Source organism: Thermobia domestica, chromosome 13, assembly GCF_964235325.1.
Source record: "Thermobia domestica chromosome 13, izTheDome1.hap1.1, whole genome shotgun sequence".
NCBI lineage: Eukaryota > Metazoa > Arthropoda > Insecta > Zygentoma > Lepismatidae > Thermobia > Thermobia domestica.
Genome location: NC_137466.1, coordinates 64,226,505 through 64,240,561, shown reverse-complemented (window position 1 = coordinate 64,240,561; position 14,057 = coordinate 64,226,505). Strand labels below are relative to the sequence as shown.

General features: G+C 36.9%; 1 protein-coding gene across 1 annotated transcript in view; it reads left to right on the top strand.

The window, feature by feature from the left end:
* LOC145668188 (angiotensin-converting enzyme-like) overlaps nt 1-14,057 on the top strand; it is a 128,153-nt gene that overhangs the window by 109,644 nt on the left and 4,452 nt on the right. Inside the window, exon 9 of the mRNA XM_081735829.1 lies at nt 12,978-13,118. Coding sequence (XP_081591955.1) covers nt 12,978-13,118 — 141 coding nt within the window. The remainder of the gene's footprint in view (nt 1-12,977; nt 13,119-14,057) is intronic.

The following is a 14,057-nucleotide window of genomic DNA, read 5'->3' as shown; positions in this document are numbered from 1 at the left end:
TGTTTATATTATCGATAAGAAATGCAATTTCAATATATTAGAAATTATGTGCTTTTAAAATATTCGAAATAGGTGACAGCATTAACTTCTAGTGATAATTGTAAACTTTTGTAATTTTATTCTGTATTTGACACACAAATAGCATTTTAATTTCGATTCGTTTAATACCAGCAATTAAACGGGTTGAATTCGTTAATGATAAATTTTCTTTTATTACGGTACTCTTAATGTCAGTGCTGTGATATTTTAATTGTACATGTCCCAACAGAAGATAAGGATGACGCTATAGAAGACAGTTTTTATGAAGAAGTAGTAGTACGGGTATTTGACCAACTCCCGCGATACCATATGAAAATTCTATTAGGGTATTTCAATGCGAAGGTAAGACGAGAGGATATTTTCAAACTGATTATAGGGAATGAAAGATGTACTGAATGACCTAAAGAAGATGGGAATAACGGCATGGAGAAGGAAAGCAAAGAACAGAGAAGGATGGAAATCTATCCTGAAGGAGTTTCAAGTCCTACAACAGGCACGTAGCCAGGATTTCGTGAAGGGGGGGGGGGGTCCGTGACATGAAATACTGTGGTCATCACAAAAGGGGATCGATCATTCTAAACTATTTTATTGGAACATATATTGGTTCGTTTAGCCAGGATTTCGTAACGAAGGGGGGGGGGGAAGGAGTGACATGAAATTCTGAAGGCCCAGGAGCTCGATCAATCTAAACTACTTTACTATTAGCATATATTGGTTTGTTAGGACAATAAAATGAGGATATGTTGGCAAGTATTTTAATAACAAACTATGAAGAAATTTCGAGCAAAATAATAAAAAGAAACTATTGAAAAAGACTTTACAATATTTACGTCCTTCTCCTGTTTATTCAAATATAAGAATTTTCCTTTCGTTATGACCTCAATTATTATGAAAGTACATACTCAATTCTGTCTTGTAAACTATCTTCTAATATAAATAAAATAAAGAGTTTGTTTGTGTGTTTGTCTGTCTGTGTGCGGCCTAGGGACCAGACGAGTGGACCGAGAGTTACCAAATTTTGGTCAGGGGTACAGGGGCGTCATTTCAGACTTCGCTTGAGGGGGGCAAGAGCCCCACCGACATAAGACTTTCACGTTTTGTACTAGTATCGATTAAAGTATAGTACTAGTAGACAATCGATTAAAGTATATGTATTCCTCAAACTCTTGGGAGGAATTGCTCCCTCCTGCCCCCCCCTAAATAACGCCCCTGCAGAAGTACCTTGGCCCAGGCCCCAGATCACGACGAAGTGTTTTTTTCTTTAATTTCGAAACAGGGGGGTCTCAAGGGGGCGTTTACCGGGACATGTAAAAGTAGTAGAAAATGATCGATATGTATTTATTTATTTAACAATCATCAGATACAGTTCAGAGGCCATTTTACACTGGATATCCAACAACATTAACAATGGAAAGGATTTGGGAAGGTATCGGCCAGGGCATGTTTATTAGGTTCCATCCCGGCATTTGTCTGGTAGGACTGAGGGAAACCCTGGAAAACCTCAGTCAGGATGGTCGGCAGCGGGATTCGAAACCACGACTTCCCGAATGCGAAGCCAACGCTCTACCACTTGAGCTATTAGTGTCGAATTCATATTTTCACGGTCGCTGAAATCAATGATGAAACTCGGATCGCATTAACTTCCAAATTCACGCTATTCGGCTCCGGGCCGGGGGTCATCGGAGGGGGGTGAGATAGCAAGACATATAAAAGTAATCCAAAATGACCGATATTAGTGTCAAATACATAGTTTTCGCGGTCGCTGAAATCAATGGTGACACTTCCATTAGCGATGACTTGCAAATTTAGTTACAATTGTATGCGGGCCGGGAGTCAGCGGGGGGTGGATACCGAGACATGTAAAAAAAATAGCCCAAAATGACCGATATTAGTAAGAAATCCATAGTTTTCGCCGTCGCTGTGAACCATGCTGATACTCCCACAGGCGTTGACTTCCAAATACAGCCCATGTGCGAAGCATGTGTATATTCAACTAGTTTTACAATATATGCGTTCCTTTCTCTGCTGAATCAAATGCTAACAGAACTTTCTTTCATCATAAATTTTTGTTTTTATTATTCCGTCAACTATTGTCGGTTCCAAATGATAGGTTAAAGGAGCAATAGAAAATTGTTCTTGAAATAACATGTTTGATACTGCAAGGATGCGATGACGAAAAATTATGATTTAAAATGTCCACGCTGTTACACAACAGCACTATGCTTTCGAAAGCTTGAAATCTCCCTGACTAGTAGCAGAAATTCTGAGAATTCCATAACTTTTCTTGAAATTTCAAAATCCCTGACTCTTCCAGAATATCTCGCTTAGCTCGCCACTATATTGCAAGCAATACAAATCTCCTCATAAGAAAGAGTAAGCAAAAGCTTCCTGTAGTTTTCTTTTTAATATTTAACGCTGATCCTTCTTTTCGTCATTTCCTTTTGTTTTATCCTTCCTTAATTTTTTTCATTTCTGGTCTCGAAAGGGGGGTCCGGACCCCCCGGACCCCCCCCCCCTTGGCTACGTGCCTGCCTACAAGGACAATAGCACCAATGGGTAAGGTAAGGTATAGGGAATGAAAGTCTGCATAACGAAAGTAATGACAACGGGGTTAGACTTCCGAACTTAGCAACACCCAAAACCTTATCGTGAAGAGTACAAAATTCCCACATCGTGATGGTCATAAATACACATGGATCTCGCCAGATGGAAGAACACACAATCAAATTGATCACTTTTAGTAGGTAGAGAAAGACTGTCTAGTATAATTGATGTTTGGTCGTTCAGAGGACCTGACTGAGACACTGATCACTATCTGATAGTAGCGATAAATAAAGTAAATATTCAAAATCTAAAAGCGAAGGGGTTTAGTTTAAGGAAATTAAAGGAGAACCAGGCTAGATGGGAATAATAGATTGAAGTGTTGAATAGATTAGATTCTTGGTTTGAAAAGGTTTTGAGAACACTAGTATTGAGGATGCTTGGGTTCAAATCAAGGATAGCATTAAAATTTCAGCCAGAAAAATAATGGGGCACGCGGAAATATGTAGGAAGAAACCATGGTTCGACCACGAATGTACCAAACTACCGGAGAAGAGAAAACGCGAAAATGCGTTGGCTACAAAATCCAAACGATATAACTACACAAAATTTCGTTGACATCAGGTGGGAACTTCCAAAATGTATTGAACAAAGGAACACGATTTTTTGAAAGCTAAAATTAATCAACATGGAGATAATAATAAAAAAAATCGAGACTAGGGCATCAACGAATTTAAGAAAGGGTATCAATCTCGCGCATATAATTTAAAGAGAGATGACGGAACAATTCTCACTGATACAGATGGCATCTTGAATAGATGGAAATATTTCTTTGACAATTTGCTTAACACGCAGCACACAACACAACCATATATTCCAGAACCTAGCCGAACAGAAGTAGGACTCACTATAAATAAATTAAAGAAACACAAATCTTGTGGTATACACGAAATTCTGGCTGAGTTAATTTTAGCTGGAGGAGAAAAGTTTGAAACAAGATACACAAATTCATTCTCCTTATTTGGAACAAGGAGGAAAAGAAGTGGGGATACAATAACCCGGTATATCAATTATTTATTGATTTTAGAAAGGCTTACGATTCTGAGAGAAACATTGTACAACATTTTTGCAGAATTTGGAATATCGAAAAAGCTAGTTAGAGTAATTAAGATATGTTTAAATGAATCCCAAAGTGAAGTCCGAGTAGGAAAATTCTTGTCCACGAGCTTCCACGTCGAGATTGGCCTGAAACAAAGAGAGGCATTGTCGACATTATTATTTAACTTTATTCTGGAGTATGCTATACGGAAAATCAAAGATAGCATCTAGGGCCTAGGTAAATAGTATTCACGAGGTTATGGCGTATGCCGATGCAAATCTGATAGGAGATGATAGGAGAATAATAGAATGAAATGCAGAGACCTTATTAAACGCTTGCAGGTTTAGAAGTAAATGCAGAAAAAGAAACTAAATACAATGAAGTTCGCTTGTCAAAGTATCAAATATCTAATACTTTCAAATGTGGATACTTTCAAGTATCTAAGATCCGTATCAACAGACTAAAACCGTATCCACGAACAAATTAAATGTTGACTGAAAGCAGAAGTTCATGTTATTATTCAGTTCAAAATCTTTTGTTGTCGCGAATTCTGTCAAGGAATTTGAAGCTTGAAATATAGAAAACGATAATCATGCCTGTTATTCTGTATAGTTGCGAAATATGGCCACTTACTTTAAGAGAAGAATGCAGACTGAAAGTATTAAGAATAAAATCCAGAGACGAATATTCAGACCCAAAAGGAACGGGAATGTGCAATGGCGGAAATTTCATAACGAGGAACTGCATAATTTATACACACATTATCAAATATTGTTAGAGTAATCAAATCTAGGAGGCTCATGGGGACAGGTCATGTAGCGAGAATGGAAGAAAGTAGAAACGCTTTCCAAGTTTTGACTGGAAATCCAATCGGAAAACGTCCATTAGGCGCAGATAGGAGGATAATATTAAGATGGATCTCGCAGAAATAGGAATACAAAATAGAAACTGGATCCAGTTGAATAAGGTTAGAAGACATTGAAAGGCTTTATGAATGTGGCATTGAACCTCCGGGTCCACTAGGCCATACAGTTAGTTACTTAATTCTTTTACGGTAAAAAATATTTTGTGAAGCATAACGGAAATTCAGAAGGAGCCTTCTTTGTGAATTTTTAAATAGTGAACGATGGAGATGAAGAATATATTTAATGTTTGTATTTAAAATCTAAAATATAGTTTGGCTACTACAGACGTTTGAAATTATAGTAATTTCTTAATGATTGAAAGTTCTGAATTTAAGATTACTTATTATACACAACTATATACGTATGTACAGAATAACTATCCTGGCGATACAAGTAATTGATAGAGAAATGATCCCAATAAATTCCTTCAAACTGGAAGTATTTCATATGTCAATGGAATTTAAAAAAAAAAAACTATTAGTAATTTGTCTTTGAAAAAGATTAAATTCGTTGGGTTAAGTTCTAAGCCCCAATTCTACAAAGTTCGAAAATTTTATTATTAGGTCTACCCTTGTTTACGTTCATTATTGATATTTCCATGCAAACAGCAGATTGCGTGTGTTTCTTCACTCCCCTAATTTTCATACCTTCATTCTCATCATCGTGATTAACCCGATTGGGTAGAAAAGCGTGATTAACTAACCAAACTCATCATAATCAAAACGCCAAACACGTAGGTCTATTTCAGACTTTGACCATTTCTGATTTTGAAAGCGTTCCTGCGTACACTATGTCATTACTCGGCACCTTGTATATCACATCGTCAATAACAAATCAAAATAATAAATAAAAAATTTGTTGTGACTCTTGTTGAAACGTGTGAATTGCGAGCGGAGCGAGCAAAAAGATTTTTAACAAATTTATTTCTTTGCAAACCGACAACAGTATTGATTTAATAGGGCGCCAATACTTACACGGGGCGCCGCGTCGTTTGCTCTTTTTCCAACACTTTTTTTCTTCTTGTTCGTTCAGCGCCCCCTTGCTATCAGCGCCCGGTGTCACCGGCCCGCTCGTTCCCCCCTAACTACGGCTCTGCCCACTCCATTTCTGAATGCCAGAAGTAATGGAAGCTATATTCAGAACAGATTGTATCTATTATTTTAACAACATAATCCTTACCTAAGCACTTTTTCGAAATAAAACTTTTTGAAGAAATTAATAGCTTCAATTCCTTCTAACTGTTCCAATTTGTTATATATCTGTATATATTGGATCATGGTCATAGTATTCGAGAGTAAGGTAAGTTACTTACGATGTGCATTGAGACGTCTGTCTCACTAGCATTATTACTGTTCCAAAATTTGGTTGTTTACGTATATTTGTAATACTGTAGCGTCCTTAGCTTGTAACACTGAATAACAAATGTGGAATTGTCAGTTTTCGTTCAACATGCAGATTTGAAGTAGACGTGGTATATAATGATTGGTTTGTTCTCGTCAAATTGCAGGGACAGCAAATGCCATTTTACCATGAAACCACATTGATAAATTGACCTCGCATGTCTTACAGCAAACGTGAGGCGCCCAGCCTTTATCTTGAGACACTAACTTGACAGCTAAAGTACTTTCTAGTAAGCTGTTTTAACTGTTCTTCCAATAGATGTCTGTGATTTTGGAACAAATGACGCACACACATATTTGAAACTAGTGGCAGCGGTTGGACGTTAAAAGTGTGTGTGTGTGTGTGTGTGGGGAGGGGGGGCAAGACATGATCTTAACAATTGTATGCTGTAAAATGCTGTATATCGTATTTCTGTTTTATTAAGTAAATTCGTAAGAGCAATACAGGTAGGTACCTAGCCCTTTATACTCTTAAACAACGAAACTGTAAGAAGAGATTTGATTCCTTGCTCATGAATATCTTACAATTTTGTTTGGAAAATTGTGTGATCAGATTATTTAATAACAAATTTGCAAAACAAATAAATAGAAAGGATAATATTAATCATAGTAATGAATAATGATGCTTGTTTTGCAGAAGTTATATTAAAACTAGGAATTAATGAATAACTTATACTTTTAATTCCACACATGCCATTAAATTAATGTTTTTACTCTTAGAAAATGAAATACAGTAAGTATTGCAAGCATATGCTATGACATTTAAGGAAATATGCAATTGCAATATTAATTGCTTTGAATTGCAATTAAAACGCAATTCCTGTAGCTTTCTTAACTCCACGGAAGACAAATATCCAATACGTACTCATGCAACTGCAAATATCATATGGCACCATTTTTTCATATGAATACAAAACCTTTACCAGGGTGTCCACATTCTTGTAAATAAGTGAAAGTCAGGGAAAGGTCAGGGAAGTAAAAATGTGTCAGGTGAAGTTAGAGAAATGGCAGATTGGTCAGGGAAAGTCAGGGAAAAATCGATTTAGGTCCATTGCTCAATTACTGAATTTATGAAATGGGGTTGATTTCTTTACTGCTACTGGATGCAAAATGTAGTGTTCTCTGATATAGTTGTTGAAACTAATTTTCTGCGAAAAACACATATCTAACTGCATCCTGGCATATTTGCTCAAAAGAGTACACGCTGTTCTAGAAGAATTGCATGGTGCCAAGAGGATATCTGAACAAGTGGCTGAGAACGCGAAGAAATACGCTCGTATTATCTCCAGCTCACAGTAAAAGCTCAGACTGAAGAATTTAAAGAACACTCGAATGAATTCATAGCCAATGATAGATATTGTATTGGACTTGATGAGTTTTTTACTTAGTCTTACGTTAGAAATGGGAAATGGGAAGAACTTCGTTGACTTATGGTCAGTTATGAAATTGTGTTTTTTGTGTGTGTGGAAACGCATTTTTTGAAAGTGGTTTCACAATAAATAAAATTCTCATTGTTGGCAACTTACAAGAAGAATCTTGGGTGGCTCAACGGATCATATATGATTCTGTGATGAGAATATGTGGATAATCAGGATTAATAATTACAAGAGGTATGTGAGAAGTTCAATGAGACAATACTATGTGTATCTGGAAAAGAAAAGATAAATAAATGCTGGAGACGAGAAGAGGAGAGAGAAACGGAAGATTCAGCAACAACTAAAGGAGCTGGAGGAAGAAGAAAAGAAAATTAAACTGCGGAGACAACAAGAAGGATATTCAGATCAATGAGAAGAAAACTATGCGAGAAAGGATGAAAACAATTTCTTAAATCTGTTGCATTTAACAACTGTCTAAGCAAAAGTATGTGTGTCTGTGTGTATTTTTTTAATAATCAGTAAAATCATGTATGAACTGTTTATTACTATAGGCAATATTATAATGCTGTGTAATTGGTATTATAATGTGTAAGCATATAATGTGTATTTTTTTTATATCTTAAGTACTCTGTATACTGCACACTTTCATTTGTAACTTTACATTTTGTGTAATATGTAAGTCTAATCAATATCGGCCTAATGCATATGTTTGTAAATTTACATTCCTTTGGAAAGAAAATAGAAAAAAGAAAGAAACAGAAGTGGAAGAGAACAAGTCCAACTATGGGGAGTGTGGAGGCTGGGGTTTCTTTCTTTTTTTCTATATTTTTGAGTTATTCAGGGGTCAGGGAAATCTGGAACTTTCGTCATGGAAAGTCAGGGAAAAGTCAGAGATCTTTTCTCCAAATTGTGTGGACACCCTGTTTACATTTCCAAATGAAATTATATAAATTAGGGCGTCTCTTCAAAAAAGTGGGGGGGCAACTGCCCCCTCTTGCCCCCCTAATCGCCGCCCATGATTGAAACTATTAAGTGAATATTTGCAACGTCTCCCTCTTTTCTTCTCCATGCTTCGAACTGTATGAAAGATCAATCACGAAAAGAACAACTGTGTCTCAATGATAACTGTCACCGTTATGATCACAAATAATACTGGTAACTTCACCTAGAACTTGGGAAAGCAGCGAGCATGCGCTACTCTAGTTTTGTTTTCGGGTCATTGTTTCCAAATGAGTCACTGTTTTGTGAAAGTAAAATAAGTACAACCAGTGGCGGCGTAAGGCAAACTGGGGCCCGGGGCCAGTGAAGTAGATCGGGGCCCTTTCTCGAACAATCATGATTTACACACTGCTATTTTTGACATTGATTTGCATAATCATTATTTCTGTTTACTTCTCCCCCTTTCCCATTGGTGTGTCTGTTTAAACAATCTTTATCTGGGATATATTAAATAAATAAGGATGACATTCAGCATTCCTGTCTATTTTTTAATGCTCACAACCGCCTTCAGACTGGTAAAAAAAAAAAAGGATCAGGGCTATTATTGTATTCATTTTTAAACAAAGGACACGATAGAAAAAAGGATTAAGGATTCAAGTGTAACGGAAACTACAACCCATGACAGAAATAACAATCTTAAGAACAAACAAAACGTAGCAACAAAGAATCCAGAATTTATCCTACACCTATGCTACCCTAGTTTAAACGAGTACTGCGATTAGATGGAATAGTGAAAGTAATGGTTCTAATAATACATTTAGAGACAAATTTATGTACAAAATGTAACAATAAGCTGATAATAAAAAAAAAAATGCAAGTAATAATACAACCGATCCAATTTCTAAATGTAAACTCTGTTTTCTAGAATTTTCTTGTTCGGTTTTCGCCCTTGGTGTTTCTCCTATGCAATTTCTCATATAGTGAAGTTTATTGATGGCTTCTCACCTGTCTGAGTTTATGTGAGTTTCATTTGATTAGAATTTTGTCGTACAATTAGCCCCATTCATTCTAAAATTCAGTTTCTCTCTAGTGATCATACACGACACTTAAAACTTTTTTTTTTTTTTTTTTTTACCTAACTCTCAGTAAATAATGACAAGAATAGATTTTTTTCCTGTGTGCCTTCTTCACTTATTTTTTTTTACTAGGTTTCTCTCCAGTGATAATATACGATCTATTTAGTTCCACTGCTTTTGCCGAAATATCAATGAATAGTTAAACACTAGAATGATTCTTTCCTGCTTCTCTTTTTTACTATTGTTTCCAGATTTCACACCTGTTTATGATTATATTATTTTGTATTTAATAATTTAGCCATGTTTATATTCTGTCACTTATGTCTGTTTCCATTACCATTTACAAACACACTTAGTATTAGAATATACTATAACAAAAAATCCTGATTATGTTGAATTGGGCATATGTCATAGATTAAATATGTGAGCACAGAATTCTACTACGGGTTGTACCATCCTACTTTTCATTACCACCCACCACCAGTCAATTGACAGATCCTGACGGCTTTTTATTATTCTTTTGGTACTTTTATAATTTTATTGTCTTAATTTGAAACATGAAACTGATTTCGACAATAGTTCCACTACCTCATTAGAATGTGTTCTACCAGCATTCAGAATACTACCTCCCTTGCTTTGGTAGCTGCGAAAGCCTCAACTCCTATTCTTTCTATTTCATTTTCGATAGAAAGAATAACCAGATTCCTGACTCATGGTGTAGCGCAAGTATGACTTTATCAGTTTCATTTTGCTTAAAGACCTTTGACATGATGCGACAGATACAGGCAGTCTTATCAAAATCTGAAGAGTTGTTGCCAAACTTTTGTCAACTTCAAGCCCCATTGAAGATACATATTTCATTATGCCTTATGCGGAAAAGTCAAGCTGTTCTTTAGCTTTCTAAGCACATCTTAGTGAACGGATTATATCCTTACAATCCTGAAATAATTCTATGCCATCCAGGTCACTCGAGTAGAACCAAAGCCAAATCAGACCCAACATGCTTTTAGCCTTCCCTCGTTCTCATCATCTAGCTGTGACACAAAGTTAGTAATAGAATACAGAAATTCAAATCTGTAATTCAGGTCACGCATCTGAGTAAAATGGTCATGCACTTAGTGCTTCACTTCAGCCTTAGCAGTCAGAGGTTCATTCTTTGCTTCTTCTTCAGGCATGCATCTTCTTCTACTACTTAGTGTGCCCACAGTTATATTCCATTCTCTGCAACTTTTTTCAGCTACGGATATGATTTCCTCAGCCAGCTCGATTCTCCAGGTATCAATGGTGCCAATCAGGCTCTGTAACTGAATAAGAGCCTGATTGAAACTCATATAATGAGATTGTAGGCATTTTTGGATCCGATCAATATGTGAGAGAACTTCAGACCAAAAATGCAGTAAAGCAATGAAGTTAAATGACCGATACTTGCAAGAAGACCGTCCTTCCGTCTTAGTGCTTATTGAATCAATACGTGCCTTCATAACTGGATCAAATTTTGAGATTTTTTTTTCTTTGGGGGCCTCCAAGAGCGTACAATGTTTACTTTATCTATTTTTCTCTATATTCAGCTTTTTCCCTTAAATTTCTTTGCCCCCCCCCCCAAGATTATGAAACTTATTTTATTTATTTTTAGTCTACACTCAGTTTTTTCTTTAAATTTCTTTGTTGTTACCCAAGAGATTGAGGCCCTAAGCTATAGCTTGTTTAGCTAATGCGGAAATCAGGCACTGACTAGTTTTATTAGACAGATATATATATATATATATATATATATATATATATATATATATATATATATATATATATATATATATATATATATTGTTTCATTTGGTAATTGGTGTAATATTAATTGACAATTAATTGTGTTTACTTTTAGGGAAGATGTGGATTTTAAACTTTGACGGCCTTTGTACGACTCATGCTAACAAGGTTCTTTAGTAATTATTTTTTACCTACCATCCAGGGGGCCCCACAAAATGGGGCCCGGGGCGGGGGCACCGCTCGCCCCGCCCTTACGCCGCCACTGAGTACAACATATGTAGAATACTGTAAGTGCTATGTATTGTATATAAAATTTTTGATACATAAGTAATAGGGGTTATTTTTGAGACCTCTATCTCATACTCAAAATGATTCACAATAATAATAATACCTAGCATCAATAATAGAAATGCGATTTGTGGCATAATGTTAACACATCCTAAAGTTTTACTAGCCGTTTAACAGAGTTCAATGTGTGCGCCATCTGCAGCATGCAGAATAACTAAGTGATACTCCAGTTCTGCCCATGTCCGGCCCAGCATGTCCTCCGTAACGTGTTCAAGTGCTGCGCCGATGCGAGCTTACAGTTCCTGCAGGTCCTTCACCGGGTCGTGTAGACCTCATCCTTCAAAAAACCCTAAAGAAAAACAAATTTAAAGGGGTAATGCAATGTCCGAGGAACTTAAAAGCCAGGCAATAGGTCCTCCTCGACCAATCCAGCGATCTGGGAATGTGTCGTCCAAAGTCCTCCTAAAGACCGTGACCCAGTGAGGAGGGGCACCATCCTGCTGCAGCAGAATATCACGTTGCAAGTGTTCGACCTGTGGAAGTACAAACTTTTCCAACATGTCCAGATAAACAGTTGCGGTGATTGACGCCTCCGCAAAGAAAAACTGTCTCGCCACACGGTCATGAAGCAGACCACACTACACGTTTATTTATTTAGGGGGCGCGGTGGCTCAGTGGTAGAGCGTTCACCTCTGGTGCTTGGGGTCCCGGGTTCGATCCCAGACCCCGCCAAGTGAACTTTGTGGTGGACAAACACCGTGCTCGTGGGTTTTCTCGGGGTTCTCCCGTTTCCTCCCACTTTCTTCATTCCACCATTTCACTCATCTCTCATCATCACCGTCTCCTTTAGCCTAACCGGCATAACCGTGGGACGTAAAACTCAAAGATTTCATTTCATTTTTCACACGTTTATTTGTAGGCATGCAGCTTCAGACACTTGTGTAGCACCCTGTGCACCGTTGTCGGTGGTAGCTGGAACTGTCGAGACTCTTGAACTGATTTGGTTGGGCTCCGGAGAAATGCCTGTTACACCCCTTCCACATCTGCTTCACTCATGCTCGGACGTCCAGAACTCGCTCTCTTCATGACTCTTCTGGTTTCCTTGAACCTCGCGTACCACTGCCGGATAGTGTGATGGGGATGGGGTGCGTCTGTAACTCGTCCCGAAGTTCCGCTGGACGTGGATGGCAGATTTGGTCTCTATCCACCATTCCACACACTGTACGTACCATCTCCTGAGAGGTGACCATTTTCATTAATGTCTCACCTGCAACAACAACAACAACAACAACAACAAAAGAAGGGAGATTTGTTGGAAATGTTGGTATAGAACTTTAGATGTGTATGAACATTATGCTGCAAATCGCACCTTTCTACCTAACCCCATTTCTGACTTATACGCGATCAAAGTTGGAACATTCCGTCTATTATAGAGGAGAATTTGCCTTCTCATTCAGACGAGTAAGATGGCATCACAAAGAAAGAATTAAAATATTGAAGAGGTTTTGCTCCATACTGAATGTATCTTTTCTTTCCATTTTTCGTTACAGGTACTTCTTAAGTAGTATACTGCAAATGCAAATTTTTAAGGCCATGTGTGAGGCTACTGTTCTGGGAAAGACTGGAGATCTACCGTTACAGTTACACCGTTGTGACATTTATGGTTCGAAAGATGCTGGAGAAAAACTAAGGTATGTGTGCTTTAGACCTTAATAAAAGTATTACATATATATCATGTTAGGTAAACGGATTTTGCCTAGTATTCTGAATACTGTTATTCTAATAAATGAATTCAATCTTAGGGGTACTACGGTATGATTTGTCGTAGAAGTAATGGTGATGGTAATGTGTAATACATCTCCACTAGAATAATAGATGTCAGACACTTTTGGAGTAGCACATATACGTTCTGACACAGATTATAGTTGTTAATATCTTTGAAGTCAGGAAGAAATTTTCTTTCCAATTTCTATGAAAATTTTTCAGAGTAAATCCCAAAAATACGAAGAACTGGAATATAATAAGCAAAGCATTGGTGATGGGAAACCAGAGAAAGAATAAATTACTTTATTATGTGTTTGTAATTAAAACAATAATAGATATTAATAGATGCCTGCAAGCGATAAAAAACAAAACAAAAAAAGCATGAAAAATATAGGCTGCGTGGGCAGGAGTTACAAAACAATACATGTTTGTTTTGTTCTTCTCACTGGAAAGTAAGAGTGCCTACTATTAAATATGATACAGAGAACAGTTTTCTGTAGCAAAAGATCAAACTGTTCTCGCAGGTATTCAATAAAACAGGTAACCATAATAATTCCATTGAGTTACATATGATTTCCTCTTTGAAAGTAAAATACAGTAGATAATATTGGCCATCATGGGCGCACGAAGAAAATTTTCTAGTGGGAGGGCTAAAATCCGTAGTTGCTACATTATGTTTGGTATTTTTAATTTATATTAAGAAATACTTAAGAAATTTAATACATTTTCAGGGCTCGGGCCCTACCCTGCTCTCCCCTTCGGGTGCTCATGTTGATCACACCTAACTATCCAATAGTTCGGTTGCTTTTGCAATGATATTTTCACACATTTTTTACGTAAAAAAGTAACTTTTCAGTATATTCTCT